Raw genomic sequence first — 16,309 nt, 5'->3', positions numbered from 1 at the left:
CATTCAAACCTGGCTGGGAAAATCACCGGGATGTTGCTGGAAATCGACAACTCTGAGCTGCTGCACATGCTGGAGTGCCCCGAGTCCCTCCGCTCCAAGGTAGATGAAGCCGTGGCAGTCCTGCAGGCTCATCACGCCAAGAAAGAAGCTGCCCAGAAGGTGGGCACTGTTGCTGCTGCTACCTCTTAGACAAAAAAAAAAGAGTCGAAAGCCAAATAACCCCTCATGGCATCCAGCTAAGGTCTGAAGACGTCCTAGTTTGTCTGTGGACCTCCACACCAAGAACCAAGTTGCAAATTCAATAGGTCATTTTGTATCAGAAGGTCAATTATTAAGCACCTATAATTTTTCAATTCTAAGAATATATTCTCTGGGTTCTGTTGTGACCCAGATGATAACTTTTTTTTTTTCTATTGTGGGTTCTGGTTTTTTTTTTTCCCTCATCCCAGAAATTGGTTTTGATATACCCAAGACTTAAGTTTCTCAAATAAAGGAAATAAAATCTCCATAAAAAAAATAAATAAAAAAATAAAAAAATAAAAACAAAATCTTTCCACAACAAGTTTAATTGTTGTCATGGTAACTAATAGATTCTTGGAAATTTGAACTATCTTCATGTTTTGCTTGAGTTCTGTAGCAATAGCAGCCCACCCCCCACCACCCTGCACCCTAACATAGACACAATCTGGTCAGTGGGAACATTAGGAAATTTGATTCATACACAAGGACATTGTAAAAGTAATTTTTATTCACTAGATGTAATTGTTGTCTTGGAGGCTTACTGCTGAATAAGCTCACCCTTTCTAGTTCTTTCTGAACTCTGACCTCAATGGTTCAACACAGGTGTTCTGGCCCAAACTCCTCTGCAAGCTGACTATTTCAAACTGGCTTCTCTCAGCCTCTTTCTGAATTGCTCCACTTGGAAAAACTGCCTCTGAATTCTACAACTTGGACTGCCCTGACTGCAGGAACTGAACAATACTGAATAGAGCTGCATGAACTCAACTGCACTCCACTGCACTGTGAACTCAACAGAACTCCCCTCACTGAACTGCCTTCCACTCTACCCCTCTGCGCTGCCTCTCTGTCCTGTCCTTGTGAGAATTGGGCATGTCTTACGCTGTCAAATCTGTCTCTGATTCATCACTTCATCTGCCTGTCAATTAGACATCACTTTCAAACATGGCTGCTTTCTTCTACAAACTAACTTTACCTTAGGTGTTAGGGATTAAAGTTGTGTACTAAGGACATGACTGTATTTCAGCCAGAGGGCTTAAAGGTGTGTGTCATTTCAGCTGGATCACACAGACCTAGAAGTTCTTTGTACGTGATCCCTTGCCACATCGCTGGGTTAAAATTCCTCTCCATCTTCCCCCTTTCTGTCTAGGCCAACAATCGTACACAGTTTTAACTATTACAACAGACGTTTCACAAATAGTTGTTCTCGTTCATCATGTCTAGTAGTTCTTTTGTGTTGTGGTTTAAATACCACGGTATCTCCCCAAGTTCATGTTGCCAGGCTGGTCGCATTGAGAGGTGGCTGAGACCTAAACTAGGCACAGAAGTAAATACCTTGAATCCTAACTCCTCAGGACGCTGAGGCAGGAGGATCCTGAGTTTAGCATGTTCCTGTTAATGAGCTCTAAGGTGTTACTTAGGATAATTTGAGTTTATGTAACAGAATACCCAACTCAATCATATTAAAACATAAGGAAATGCACGTAACTGCTTCTGAAGCAGTCACTGTAGGCTTGAGGTTGGGTCGATGAGCACCACAATATGATGGTCCTTGCTGCTCCAGCCTCTCCCCTGCTTCTTGTTTGCATTTCATACCAGCAGTTTCACCCCAAGCTGGTTCCTCTTATCCATCTCTTTTACTTTCTTGCTCATGTGCAGCTTGAGAAAGTCTCTGGAGTATCTCTCCCAAAACAGAGAGGATCCTTTTGTTCTGTTCCTTTGATTAACATTAGAGAAATAATTGTTGGCAAGGGAGGTATCTGTACAGTCAAACTATCTAGACCTGGCCCAGGACTGAAGTTGGTTCTTCAAGTTACCTTCTCAATGGGGAAGAAGTACAGAGTCCATCACAGTGTCTACAAAGGCAACAGATAGATGTTTCTAAAACTATCCACCTATGAAATGACACACTTAACTCTGAAAATTACAACCTATTGGTATAGTCATTGTTGATCACAGTCTGAAAGAGGAAGATACCAATGATACAAGAGAAATCAAGGTCCCCTTTGGGGATTCTCAGTCTCAATAAAAGAATTTAAGAATGGACTCAAATAGAAGCTCAAGCACAATTTTATTAAAAAGGAAAACTGCAGGACAGGTAAGCTGCAAAAGCTCAATTGTTGCCTCAAAGAGGAAAGAAAGAGCGAGCGAGCTGTATTAAGTTAAACTGGCGTGAAGTCAGACACGGCAGGCAAGCATCTGTGTATTGAGGAGAGGTGCTTTCGAACAGTGGTTCTCGATCTCCCTAGTGCTATGACCCTTTATTACATACAGTTCCTTATGTGGTGGCGACCCACACCATAAAATTATTTTCTGTGTTACTTCATGATTATAATTGTATGAATTATGCTGTAAATATCCGTGTTTCCCAGTGGTCTTAGGCGACCCTCGTTTGACCCCCAAAGGTGCTGAGATGCACAGACTGAGAAACCACTGCTTTAGAGGACGCATGCGGTCTGATATGCTGGGGAAAGCTCACAGTGTTAGGGAAAGCATGCTAAGGAGAGAGAGAAGAAAAGGAGAATACACTTCTCTGCTCAGTTCAGAAAGTGAAGAGACTTAACATGTTACATGGCTGTGCCCCATAAGGTTCTGCATTGGGCAGGGATTCTGGGAAAGAGCATAGAGCAATAAAATCATGTCTATGGCAACATGAATGAATCTCAAAGTAATTCTTTTGAGTAAAATCTGTAATAAAAATAGTAGATGAGTGGTGGCCTAGTAGAGCCTAAGGAGGAATGGCAAGCAGTAAATGAGAGTGGGGACTGTTGGTGTCCTGTGGCCGTTATCTGAACTGTAATGATGGCTTTGGAGGCATATACTTATCAAATTTAATGAAATGGGTCTTATAAAAGAACTAATTCTGCCTATCTCATTAGCATGGCTCAAGGAGTTCTAGGATGGACCCTGAGAAAATGTGATTGAATCCTAACCCCACCAGCATGTTTGATCTCCACTCAGGCCGTAGACCTCACTCTCTTGATCAGGAGTTTTTTTCCACCAAGATTCCACAAAGTTCAATGTCTTGCCCAGGTTTACACATGAAGGAAATCACCAAAGATTTGATCACTTCACTCTGATTTAATAAAGTCTCGTATTATCTCCCTCAGCCAATCTTAAGTTACACATTTGAAGCAATTTTCAGATACTATTCTACTCCAGAAATTTCTGGGGAAAAAAAAAGTCAGGTGAACTCTTCCTGAAAAGTATTTAAAAATTATGTTTCTTAATGCATTAGGAATGGATTGCTTTGAAAAAGAAGAGATTCCCTATCCACCCCTCCTACCTAGCAAGGTGGATCTCCAGCAGATCACCATAATCCCACACGCTGAGTGGGAGAGGATCCGGGATAGCCTCAACAGATTGACAAGAGAAGCAGCGGTCCTTCGTGCAGAAAGAGCAGCAAAGAAGAAAATGCATGTGAAATCCCAAGAGTTGGTAAAACACTGGACTAACACATATGCAGTAAGTCTCAACCTTCCAGAGCTCACATGCTTTGAACAGTAACTGCTGCTTCTGAGTTGTGCCTTATACCTCGTATAGATCATTTTATGTTCAAAGTGTCATAAATACAGTGACACACCTTTTTAAGATCTTTAAGTAACATACCATAAATGACACAGTTAAGGTGAACATTTTGTTAAAATTTTGGCATGTACATGCCTCCAAAATGATCATTTCAGTTAAGATAACAAGCGTACTCATCACCTAAAAGCTTAGCTCCTTGTCACTCCTCCTTAGAAATGAGTAGGTCACCACCACTATTGACTACAGGTTTTATTCTCCCCCTTTGAGTGTTATATACACTCTCTGTATTGCTGAGTAATAGTCCAGTGTTTGGTACACTACAGTTCATTTAACTGCTCACTTGATGGTATGACATCAACCAGCATCTGGGTTGTTTCCATCTTTTGACTGCTATAAATATAGTTGCTGTGAACATTCATGTAAGTCTGTCTATGGACATATATCCCATTGCTCTTAAATAGAGTAGATATTTTGACATGAATATGTATAGTGAAACCATAATCACTGTATATATAACTTTGTAAGTGGGTTAAAAGGTGGCTGGAGAGATGGCTCTTCCAGAGGATTTGCATTCAGTTTTCAGGACTCACATTGAGCAGCTCACAATCACCTGCAATGCCAGCTCCAGGCGATCTGACACCTTCTTCTGGCCTCTTGAGACACCTGCACATGTACACACACACACACATACGAAAATATAAATCTTTAAAAAATTAACTTTGTGCTAGGCAGTGGTGGTGCACGCCTTTAATCCCAGCACTTGGGAGGCAGAGGCAGGCAGATTTCTGAGTTCGAGGCCAGCCTGGTCTACAAAGTGAGTTTCAGGACAGCCAGGACTACACAGAGAAACCCTGTCTCAAAAAACAAAAAATAAAATAAAATAAAAATAAAAAATAAAAAATAAATAAATTAACTTTGTAAGAAATTACCAAAGTGTTTCACAAAGCAATTGTGATTTTATATTCCGCCTCCCACTAGCAGGATGAGAGTTCTGTTGCTTCTGTATTCTCATTAATATTTAGGATGGCTATCTTTCTCATTACAGACATTGTAATGGGTGTGAGTTTTTCCATATGGCTTGAATTTGAGTCTTCCTAATCACAAGTGTTAAATATTTTAAATATACTATCTAGTATATACCCACGTATCATGCACAGATAAGGTCAGAGGGCACCTTGTGGGAGTCCTGTCTCTCTCTCCACCATGTGGGCTCTCGAAATCTAACTCCTGTTGCCCGGCTTGGTGACAGTGCTTTCTCAGCAGCTGTTCGAGTTAGTGTTAGCGTGTCTGTGAGGGACTGTCTTGACTGAAAGCTGATGTAGGAGGGCCCAGCTGACTGTATGTGGCACCATCCCTAGGCAGGTGGTCCTGGATTGTAGAAGGAAGCATGGCCCCTGAACTTGAGCCTACAGAAGTCAGGGGGTGAGCCAGCGAGTGGGGTTTCTCCATAATGTCTGCTTCAGGTTCCTACTTTGAGTTCCTGTCATAACTTCCCACAGCTACGGATTGTGATCTTAAAGTATAAACCAAATAAATCCTTTCCTCACTCAAGTTGCTTTTGGCTAAAGAGTTTTTAATCTCAGCGATGGAAAGGAGACTGGACTGTTAGCCAGACATCTTTGGATGAACTTGCTTCCATCTCCTTAATTTTCATGGTTAGATTCTTTTCTTGTATTGATCTTAGAGAACTTTAAAAACGTATTCTGAAGACAAGTGTGGTAGTACAAACTTATGAGCCAGGTACTCAGGAATCCCAGAGAGACCCTGGGTTCAAGGCTAACTGGACTACATAGTGAGTTCAAGGCCAGCCTGGTCAACATATCAAGACCTTTCTCAAAAAACAACACACACACACACACACACACACACACAGAGAGAGAGAAAAGAAGAGACAAGAAAAGAAAAGAAAAATTAATATAAAAACAACAACAACAACAACAGAACTGTAACAGGAACAGGGCTAGGGGTGTAGAGCAGCTGGCAGAGTACCTGTTTAGCAGGTAGGGAAGCCTGGACCAAGTCTGTAATGCCATTTAAAGCGAGGCATGGCGGCCCATACCTATAATCCCAACATTTGGAGATGGCAAAAGGAGAATGAAAAGTTCAAGGTCATTTTTGACTATGCAGTGAGTTTAAGGCTAGCCCAAACTCTATGATACCCTGTCTCAGGAAGACGTCTATATTTGAAAGTATTTCCTCTTAGTGTATATCTTGAATTATTATTTACTTTTGTCTTTTAAAAGACAAAATTTTTTTTTCTTTTTAAGATTTCTTTATACCTTCCACAGTGACCTCTGTCTTAGGGTTTCTGTTGCTGTGAAGATACTCTATGATAATGGCAACTCTTTTTGTTTGTTTGTTTGTTTGTTTGTTTTTTAATTTTTAATATTTTTATTACATATTTTCCTCAATTACATTTCCAATGTTATCCCACAAGTCCCCCATAGCGCCCCCCACTTCCCTACCCACCCATTCCCATTCTTTTGGCCCTGGCATTCCCCTATATTGGGGCATATAAAGTTTGCAAGTCCAATGGGCCTCTCTTTCCATTGATGGCCGACTAGACCATCTTTCGATACATATGCAGCTAGAGACAAGAGCTCTGGGGTTCTGGTTAGTACATCATGTTGTTCCAACAATAGGGTTGCAGATCCCTTTAGCTCCTTGGGTACTTTCTCTAGCTTCTCCATAGGGAGCCCTGTGGATAATGGCAACTCTTATAAAGGAAAATATTTAATTGGGGCTGGCTTACAGTTTCAGAGGTTTAGTCCATTATCAAACATGGCATCTTGCAGGCAGATATGGTGCTGGAGAAGGAGCTGAGAGTTCTACATCAGGATCCACAGCCAGCGGAAGGAGACTCTGAGTCACATTAGGTGTAGCTTGAGCATATGAGACCTCAAAACCTGCTCTCACAGTGACACACTTCTTCCAAAAAGGCCACACCTCCTAATAGTGTCACTCCCTACGGGCAAGCATTTAAACACATGACCCTTTGGGGGCCATCCCTGTTTAAACCACCTCAACATCAAACTCAGTCTCAAGTGATCCTCTTGCCTCTGCTTCTGTCTTCAGAGTAGCTGGAGTTACAAGTAGACACCACAATGACTGCTCAATAGAAAAGTTTTTTTTTAATTAAATATTTTCTTTATTTACATTTCAAATGTTATCCCCTTTCCTGGTTTCCCCTCCAAAAACCCCCTATTCCCTCTCCCCTCCCCCTGCTTACCAACCCACCCACTGCTGCTTCCTGGTCCTGGCATTCCCCTACACTGGGACATCGAGCCTTCATAGGATCAAGGGCCTCTTCTCCCATTGGTGACAGACAAGGCCATCCATCCTCTGATATGTAAGCGGCTGGAGCCATGGGTCCCTCCGTGTGTACTCTTTGGTTGGTGGTTTAGTTCTTGGGGGCTCTGGGGGGTAGTGGTTGGTTCATATTGTTGTTCCTCCAATGGGGCTGTAAACCCCTTCAGCTCCTTGGGTCCTGTCTCTAGCTCCTTCACTGGGGACCCTGTGATCAGTCCAATGGATGGCTGTGAGCCTCTACTTCTGTATTAGTCAGGCACTGGCAGAGCCTCCCAGGAGACAGCTATATCAGGCTCCTGTCAGCAAGCACTTGTTGGCATCCACAATAGTGTCTGGGCTTGATGACTGTATATGGATCCCCAGATCAGGCAGTCTCTGGATGGCCTTTCCTTTAGTCTCTGCTCCACACTTTGTCTCCGTATCTCCTCTCATGGGTTTTTTGTTCTCCCTTCAAAGAAGGGCCAAAGCAGCCACACTTTGGTCTTCCTTCTTCTTGAGCTTCATGTGGTCTGTGAATTCTATCCTGGGTATTCTGAGCTTCTGGGCTAACATCCACCCATCAGTGAGCGCACACCATGCGTGTTCCTCTGTGACTCAGTTACCTCACTCAGGATGATACTCTCCAGTTCCATCCATCTGCCTAAGAATTTCATGAATTCATTGTTTTTAATAGCTTGGTTACTCCATTGTGTTAATGTATCACATTTTCTGCATCCATTCCTTTGTTGAGGGACAACTGAGTTCTTTCCAGCTTCTGGCTATTATAAATAAGGTTGCCATAAACATACCATGTGTTCTTATTACATGTTGGAGCATCTTCTAGGTATATGCCCAGTAGTGGTGCTGCTGGGTCCCTGGGTAGTACTATGTCCAATTTTCTGAGGGACTGCCAGACTGATTTCCAGAGTGGTTGCACCAGCCTACAATCCCACCAGCAATGGTGGAGTGCTCAATAGAAAAGTTTTTAATCTTAGTGAAGTCTTAGGATTGGAGAGAGAAATTCATTACATACCCCATCAATAGTTTTGGATTTTGGGGGCTGGAGAGATGGCTCAGAGGTTAAGAGCACTGACTACTCTTCCGAAGGTCATGAGTTCAAATCCCAGCAACCACATGATGGCTCACAACCATCTGTAATGAGATCTGATGCCCTCTTCTGGTGTGTCTGAAGACAGCTACAGTGCACTTACATATAATAAATAAATAAATAAATAGATCTTTTAAAAAATAGTTTTGGATTTTGAACCATGTAAATGTACTACCCATCTAAAAACTTAAATTCAAAGTTCGTTCAGTGCTGGAGAGACGGCCGAGTGGTTAAGAGCACTGACTGCCCTTCCAGAAGATCTGGGTTCGATTCCCAGCACATACACGAGAGTTCACAATGTTCAGTCCCAGGACAGCCAACAACCTCCTCTGGCCTCCTCAGGTACCAGGCAAACATGTGCTGCACAGACGTGAATACAGGCAAAGCTGCTATGCACATAAGCTAACTAACTAAACACTATTTAAAAATGAATACAAAGTGGATGTTCATATTTACTAATGAATTATGCAAACAATAAAAATTCATAGTGAAAGTTAAGTTATCATGCACGGATATTAACTTATGGGTCAATTCATTGAAAAATAAAAACAAAAAAATTGCTTTTGTGTTGGGGTTTGACCACATGGCCCTGGGTTTGATCCCCAACACTGAAAAGGAGAGAGAGAGAGATTATTCTGTCTCTTCACAGGGAATGAAAGAACAGAAACTTAAAGCCAAGCAAAAGCGTGATGAAGAGGTTGAGGCTGAAAGAAAAATTCTTGATCTGGAGGAAGAAATATACAAAGAAGGAGAAAGAAAGAAGGCCATCGAGAGTGCAAGGCAGTGTCAGTTTTACCAGACGGAGCGAGTGAAGCGCTTTCACGTACGATCTGCTTCTCTTCTACTTACATATGTGGATATTTAGCATGCACAGTTAACAGTTTTCCCTATAACATTATACATCGTTTTCTTAAAACAGTGTGATTTATTTTTTTGTAGTCAGGACTTCTTCTCAGCAGGGTTATGAAAGAGCGTGATGTCCAGATTCAGTACAAAAAGAATGCAGTGAAGTCAGATAAAAAATGGGAGGACCAAGTGAAGCTCAACGATGAAAAGGCTTTAAAAGAAGACCAAGAGAAAGAAGAAAAACGGCGCAGAGAAAGAGTAGCTCTTGCCGAGGATCATCTGAAACAGTATGTATGCATCAGTGAGTGTTCATGTGTCTTTCTCATAACGGATACAGCTTTCCTCTGATTTTCAAACCAATGTGTGCTAAAAACATGGTAGAGAAATTAAAAGATTAAAACTCACTATTAGGGCCAGGCGTGGTGGCGCACGCCTTTAATCCCAGCACTTGGGAGGCAGAGGCAGGTGGATTTCTGAGTTCCAGGACAGCCAGAGCTATACAGAAAAACCCTGTCTCAAAAAACAAAAACAAAAACAAACAAAAAAAAAAATCAACAACAACAAAAAAACCCTGTCTTGGAAAAAAAAAACCCAACAACAAACTCATTATTAGAGACAACTGTGGTGATACATTCGTAACCAGTGATATACATTCATAGCACTGGGGAGGCTGCAGCAGGGAAACCAAGAATTGGAGGTCAGTCTGGTCTGCATAATAAGACCCTATCTCAAAAACCAAAACATAGACCATTGAGGTGGCACAGTGGGTAAAGGCATCTGCCACGCAAGCCTGACATGAGTTCAGTCCCTGAAGGAAGGAGCTAACTCCACAAAATTGCCCTCTGACCTTCACAAGAGCACAACTCCACATTCGTCACACAGGTCCATACACATATGCACACATGCCCCTAAGTGGTTAAGAGCTGGCTGGGTTTGATTCCCACTGCCCACATGGTTGCTCACAAGCATCTGTAGCTTCATTTTCAGAGAAGCCAACATGGGCGTGTCTTGAATTTATAGCCATCGTCTCAGGCCCAGATGCTCTCATCTATTGCATGGAATATTGCATCGGCTCTTAATCGGCCTCTCTTATTCCCTATTGCCTTTGCTATTCATCATCTATGATATTCCACTAAAATGAAAATCTATCCAATTATTCTTCTAGTTTTGGTGCTGCAGTAGCTTTCAAGTCATTTAAAGTAAATTGAGGACGTGGGCCTGTGGAGTCTAACCTCATCTCAAGCTTCTCTCCTGTGTCTTGTCCATTTCCTCATTACCTGACTCATGCCCTTACCTTCCAGGGCCTTGAGCACCTGCTGAGACATTTCTGGCTTCAGTACTTCTCACTTGCTGCCTTTTCTCTCCAGAATTTACTTTCCTGTTCTTTATCTGTGGTCTTTTTACCATCTCAGAGAGGCCTTGTGTATCTTGATGTACAGCTCAGTCTAGAGAGGGCTGTTATGACTCCATTGTTACTCTTGGTCTCTTTTCTTTTCTTTTCTTTTCTTTTCTTTTCTTTTCTTTTCTTTTCTTTCCTTTCCTTTCCTTTCCTTTCCTTTTCTCTCATTTTCTTTCTCTCTTTCCTCCTCCTTTTTTTGTTTTGTTTTTTGTTTTTGTTCTTTACGACGGGGCTTTTCTTTGTGTAGCCTGAGCTCACTCTGTAGACCAGGCTCGCCTCAAACTCACAGAGATCCACCTGCCTCTGCCTCCTGAGGGCTGGGATTAAAGGTGTGTGCACCACCACTGCCTGGCTGTCTCTTGCTTTCTTTATGACATATTGCAGTTTTTAGTTGCAGTTCCTAGCTCTAATGTAAGTTCCTTGTTGGCTGTTTCATCATTGAGGTAGGACTTCAATAAACAGCTATTAGGAAATTGAATAAGGGGCTGAGAGGGACTTGGGCCTCCAGCACAGGCAACTGCAAAGATGGTGCTGTTCACCAAAATGAGACCACAAGGATCCACCTAAAAGAGGAGGGTGGGGGGCTGGTGAGATGGCTCAGTGGGTAAGAGCACCCGACTGCTCTTCCGAAGGTCCAAAGTTCAAATCCCAGCAACTACATGGTGGCTCACAACCATCTGTAACGAGATCTGGCGCCCTCTTCTGGAGTGTCTGAAGACAGCTACAGTGTACTTACATATAATAAATAAATAAATCTTAAAAAAAAAAAAAAGAGGAGGGTGATGGATTTGGCTTTATACACGCTGAATGCAAGTTGGCTGGGGAATTAGTCTAGCACTCATGCTGCCTGGATTGTCTATAAGGACCAAACTTTCCTGCTGTGATAAAAATCTATCTATCTATCTATCTATCTATCTATCTATCTACCTATCTATCTGTCTGATAGGTAGTCCTGGCTGATCTGGCATGAACTCCGTAGACCAGGCTGACCTTGAATCACAGAGATCCTCCTGCCTCTGCCTTTCTGCCTCTGCCTTTTCCTCTGTCTCTGCGTGCTGAATTAAAGGCATGTATTACCACGCCCAGCCTCTCCATTGCTTTTAAGGACTATTGAGAGTATGGGCAAGCTTGAGAGAAGTTAGATCCTGATCAGCACAACTTGGGACAGTGAGAGTGTGAACCCTCTTTAACATGGTTGTGCTGTCAGCTGTCATGCTATGTGCCAGAGCACAGCAGAGTTCCTCTAGAGTGTGCTAGCCAATCTGGAACACAAACATGTCTGTGCATCCCCTGCCTGATTCGTTCCTTGGGCAGAAAGCATTCTGAGCATGGATGTGAGGGAAGCACCCGCTGTGCCAGAAAAAAGGAGTGATGTTGTCATTGACTGGTAGCTGTGATAACAATTACATTTTCAATTGCCTGTCAGTAAAGATTTTTACCTTACTTGGGTAATTTGACTTAATGCAAATTTAGGATGTTCATGGAAATTTCAGGTCCTCTGGTTCAACAAATAAATAGAAACATTTGTATCTTATTTTCAACTCTCAGGTTTCGAGCAGACATCAGTCATCCACACCATCTCCCTCCTCCTCCCTCCTCCTGGTCCTTTTCAACCCAATACACTGGGCAGACTTTAAGTAATCAACTAAAGCTGACTACATCAGAGAATGTTTTGGTATTGGTGATGGTAAATCTCAAGTGTCAAGTTGATCAGAAAAAAACCAAACCCTGTATTTGTGTGTATGTGTTTATGTCTGTGTGAATAAGACACGTGGTATATTCCTGTAAAGGCCAGAAGAGGACACCAGAAGCTATCATTACCTGAAGTTACAGGGCGTTGTAGGCCTGACACAGAAGTGCTCTTACCTCTGGTTCTTGTCTCTCCAGCCCTAAAGCTACAACCTTTGGTATTTTGTTGTTCTGTCCTTAACTTAAAAGGACCAGCACAACCCTTGGTTTCTTTAGTTCCTCTTAGAAGGAGGCACTCTAACTTCTAAACTTCTTTACTTTGTGTCTGTGCTAAATTTCTTGGCCTTCTTCCCTGTGTGGGCTTCTGTGGCTTAGCAGAAGGGAGTTTTTCTCTCCCTGATGCCAGAAGACTGCCGGAGAAACATTGGCTTCGTTGCATGCGTATGAAAAAGCAGCTCATTCTTTTTTTTTTTTTTTTTTTTTGGTTTTTTTGAGACAAGATTTCTCTGTGTAGCCCTGGCTGTCCTGGAACTCACTTTGTAGACCAGGTTGGCCTCGAACTCAGAAACCCGCCTGCCTATGCCTCCCAAGTGCTGGGATTAAAGGCGTGTGCCACCACCGCCCAGCTGAGCAGTTCATTCTTTAGCTGTCTGTTTAGATTGTTGACTTCTCCTGAGCCACCTGTTCAGAAGGAAAAACAATTAGAGGAGAACACAGACCGTGGGACATGGGAGTCTTGCTGTGTGCCCAGGGGTGCCTGCCAGGTAAGGGACCCCAAGGACCCAGAGTCTGCTAGGAATTGATGCTGCTCCTGGGGTGTGGGGAGTGAGTAGAAAAGGTGGCACAAGAGTGGAAACTTCCTGATCAGGGCTGTGCTGTGAGGCTGGCCTCCAGAGATCCCTGAAGAACCCATCCAGGAGCCTTTGGGTCGTTCAGATGGTTTCTGTCACTGCCGCTTTGTGTCTTCCTTTCCCTATGTCCTTCCTTAAGCTTCAGAGCATCTGGTTCTTTCCCCTAAGATAGGACTTTTTTTTTTTTTTTTTTTTTTTTTTTTTGCCTTGCTCTCAGTTACACTTTCATTTTTTGCTTTAGAATAAAGGAACACAAAGAGGAAGAAGAAGCAAGAAAGAAAAGTGAAGAAAAAGATGCTGAGGAGATGAAGCGGCAGAATTTGCTGTATGAAATAGAGATGAAGAAAAACCTAAGCAAGAAACAGGAAGAGATAGATACAAACAGGAAACTGCTTCTTGTAAGTTGAAAATGCCACAGTCAGGCAGTTACACAGCCAGCTGCCTGTGATCTCATGTAGGGAAGAAAATAGTAAGATTTCTATAGGAGATTAATTTCTTTAAAGCTAACGTTGTTGGGAATGAATGAGGTGATTTGTGTATAATTTCTGCTGTGATAGCATAGGGATGTCATCATTTATTTGATTTCATGGTTTTTATTTGTCTCTAACATTTTTAAAATTTTTATTTTTACTTTATGTGCATGGGTGTTTTGCTTGCATGTATGCATGTTTGTGCACCATATGTGTATTGTGCTTGCAGAGGCCAGAAACAGGGTGCTGGATCCCTTGGAACTGGAGTTACAGATGGCCGTGAACCTCTGTGTGGGTTGTGGGTGCTGGGAACCGACCCTGGTTCTCTGGAAGAGCAGCCAATGCTTTTAACCACTGAGTCATCTCTCCAGTCCCAGCTTTTTATGTTGCAAAGTTAAAGCCTCAAGCACTGAGAGGTTGGAAAAGGAGAGACACTCATTGCTCCGTCCCCTGTGCTTCCCAGAGTCTCCTACCACATGAGGCCTGGGGCCTCAGGACTAGAAGGCTCAGCTACCTGGCCTTCTTGAGCCATTTTGCCAGTCCCTGTATGTAGTTTTTATAATTAGGCTCCAAGTGCTATCGGTGTGATTGTTAATTAGTTTTCAGGCATTATCTGCCCGTTTGTCCAGGCTGTGGAGCGTCCAGCTCTCTCCCTTTGTAGTGCACTTCTCATCTCCTTACTCTTTCCACAGCATCACGCTGACATCCGCACCAGGACTGTGTAAATATTCACCTCAGCAAACCCAAGCTCTGTGCCATGGCTCTTTCGTTACGTGAATGTTCATTCTCATTTTTTTTTTTAAGACAGAGTCTTATGCATCCATGACTGACCTCAAATGTGTGATTCTCCTGCCTTAGTTCCCCCCAGCCACACAGATCACAGCTATGCATCACTATGCCTGGTATTACAAATGCTTACTTTTCTCCCAGCACTTGGGAGGCAGAGGCAGGTGGATTTCTGAGTTTGAGGCCAGCCTGGTCTACAGAGTGAGTTCCAGGACAGCCAGGGCTACACAGAGAAACCCTGTCTCGAAAAACCAAACAACCAAACAACCCCCCCCAAAAAAACCCAAAAACCCTACTTTTCTACCTTGATTTTCATTTGTATAGTGACTTTATTTTGACCTTTTAAAATTTTTATTTTGGTCACTTGGCTTTTCCATATATTTAATAAATTCTGCCAAATATATATTGATGCTAACTTTCAATATTTGCCTGAATAATAAGCAGTTAGAACTGTCTTGTTAGAACTTACCTATGGAGAGCCCTCCATGCCCTCTCCTTTGGGACCGCCTTTTTGCTAGGCCTGCCCACTGCCCAGCTGTCATCCTGGGGCTTGCCTGGTCACTCTCTAGGACCACACCTCTTACTCCCGACTCTGATGTCTTCTGTTTCTTATTTACTCTTCCTCTTGATGAAGTATATTCTTGAGCATCTTTGCAATGAATGGTATTTTGGAAGTTAGTAATTTCTGTTATTTTAAAAAGATATGTTCTAAAATCTCACATCACTGAGATTATAGTTTACTTAACCATTTCTGTATTACTGAATTGTATAGATTATTTTCAATATGTTTTGTTATTAATGTACATAAACCTTAGCATGAACATTTATTAACTGGATTACTGATTATTACTTTGAGATACATTTTTAGAAGAGAAATAACTGGGTGAGAAGCCATGAGCACTTGAAAGGCTTTTGGTAGACGTTTTGAAAGGCATTTCAGTGACAATACCTACTCATTTCTTTAAGGACAGTATGCACAATAAAAACATCATCCGAGCTGTAGAACAGCAGCAGCAAGAGGAGGAAGACGAAAAGATTAGAAAGTTTATCAAAGCCAAAAAACGTCTTATACAAATGAGGATGGACAAAGATGCTGAAACACATAGGTAGGATTTAAAAGTCCTTTCAGCCTTATTTATCTTATGAGTGTGAATGTTTTGCTTGTGTGCATGTAAGTGTACCACAGCAGTGTGTTCCTACTGCATCCCTTGGAACTGAAGTTGTGGGTTGTTGTAAGCCGTCATGAGGGCGCTGACATCTAACCTGGGTCCTCTGTAAGAGAAATGAGTGTTCTTACCTGCTGAGCCATCTGTCGAGCCCCACAGGCAGGACTTTAACATAATACCAAAGAGCTCTCTGAGGTCACTCTCCAGTGACTCGGAAATTGCACTCTGATGATTGTCTTTGGGAATTGAAGTCTCATCGATGACATTTAGTGACCTGATAGTTTCTGTTTGGGACATGGGAGTTGAAGTGTACCATGGAACATTCCAGAACTCTCTGCTAGATGGTTGAAAGCACTGGTGTGCTGTAGGAGAGGGTGATCTGAGGAGGCTCTATGAGGCACTGGTCTATGCATTTCCTTTTCTCATTGCGGTAGCTGAGCACCTGACAAGAAACAAGGTAAGGAAGGCAGAGTTTAGCTAGGCTCACAGCTTCAGGTATATACATAGCTTTATGTGGTGGAAAGGCATGGTGGCCAGAGCCTCTCATGGCTGTGGAGGCAGAGGCATAAGACTGTTTAGATCAACGTGGACCAGAAAGCAGAGTGAGATCTGTGCTGGCACGGGCTCAGTTCCTTTTCTCTTTTCCTCTCCTTATTCAGTCCAAGACCCCAGCCCATATTTAGGATAGGCCTTTCCCTCTCAGATAACCTCTCTGGAAATGCCACAACAGATGTGCCCCAATATGTGTCCCACCACTGTCTTAGGTGTGTGTTTTAGTCAGGGTTTCTATTCCTGCACAAACATCATGACCAAGAAGCAAGTTGGGGAGGAAAGGGTTTATTCGGCTTACACTTCCATACTGCTGTTCATCACCAAAGGAATTTAGGACTGGAACTCAAGCAGGTCAGAAAGCAGGAGCTGATGCAGAGGCCATGGAGGGA

At 42.7% G+C, this 16,309-nt stretch overlaps 1 protein-coding gene across 1 annotated transcript in view; it reads left to right on the top strand.

Annotated features, from left to right (window-relative positions):
• Ccdc173 (coiled-coil domain containing 173) overlaps window positions 1-16,309 on the top strand; it is a 36,693-nt gene that overhangs the window by 3,319 nt on the left and 17,065 nt on the right. The window contains exons 2-6 of the mRNA XM_021150546.2: window positions 3,476-3,702; window positions 8,811-8,984; window positions 9,101-9,294; window positions 13,188-13,344; window positions 15,169-15,308. Coding sequence (XP_021006205.1) covers window positions 3,476-3,702; window positions 8,811-8,984; window positions 9,101-9,294; window positions 13,188-13,344; window positions 15,169-15,308 — 892 coding nt within the window. The remainder of the gene's footprint in view (window positions 1-3,475; window positions 3,703-8,810; window positions 8,985-9,100; window positions 9,295-13,187; window positions 13,345-15,168; window positions 15,309-16,309) is intronic.

The sequence above is a fragment of the Mus caroli genome, chromosome 2 (genome assembly GCF_900094665.2).
Source record: "Mus caroli chromosome 2, CAROLI_EIJ_v1.1, whole genome shotgun sequence".
NCBI lineage: Eukaryota > Metazoa > Chordata > Mammalia > Rodentia > Muridae > Mus > Mus caroli.
The sequence above is the reverse complement of the archived record's forward strand: the minus strand, read 5'-3'. Positions and strand labels throughout refer to the sequence as shown.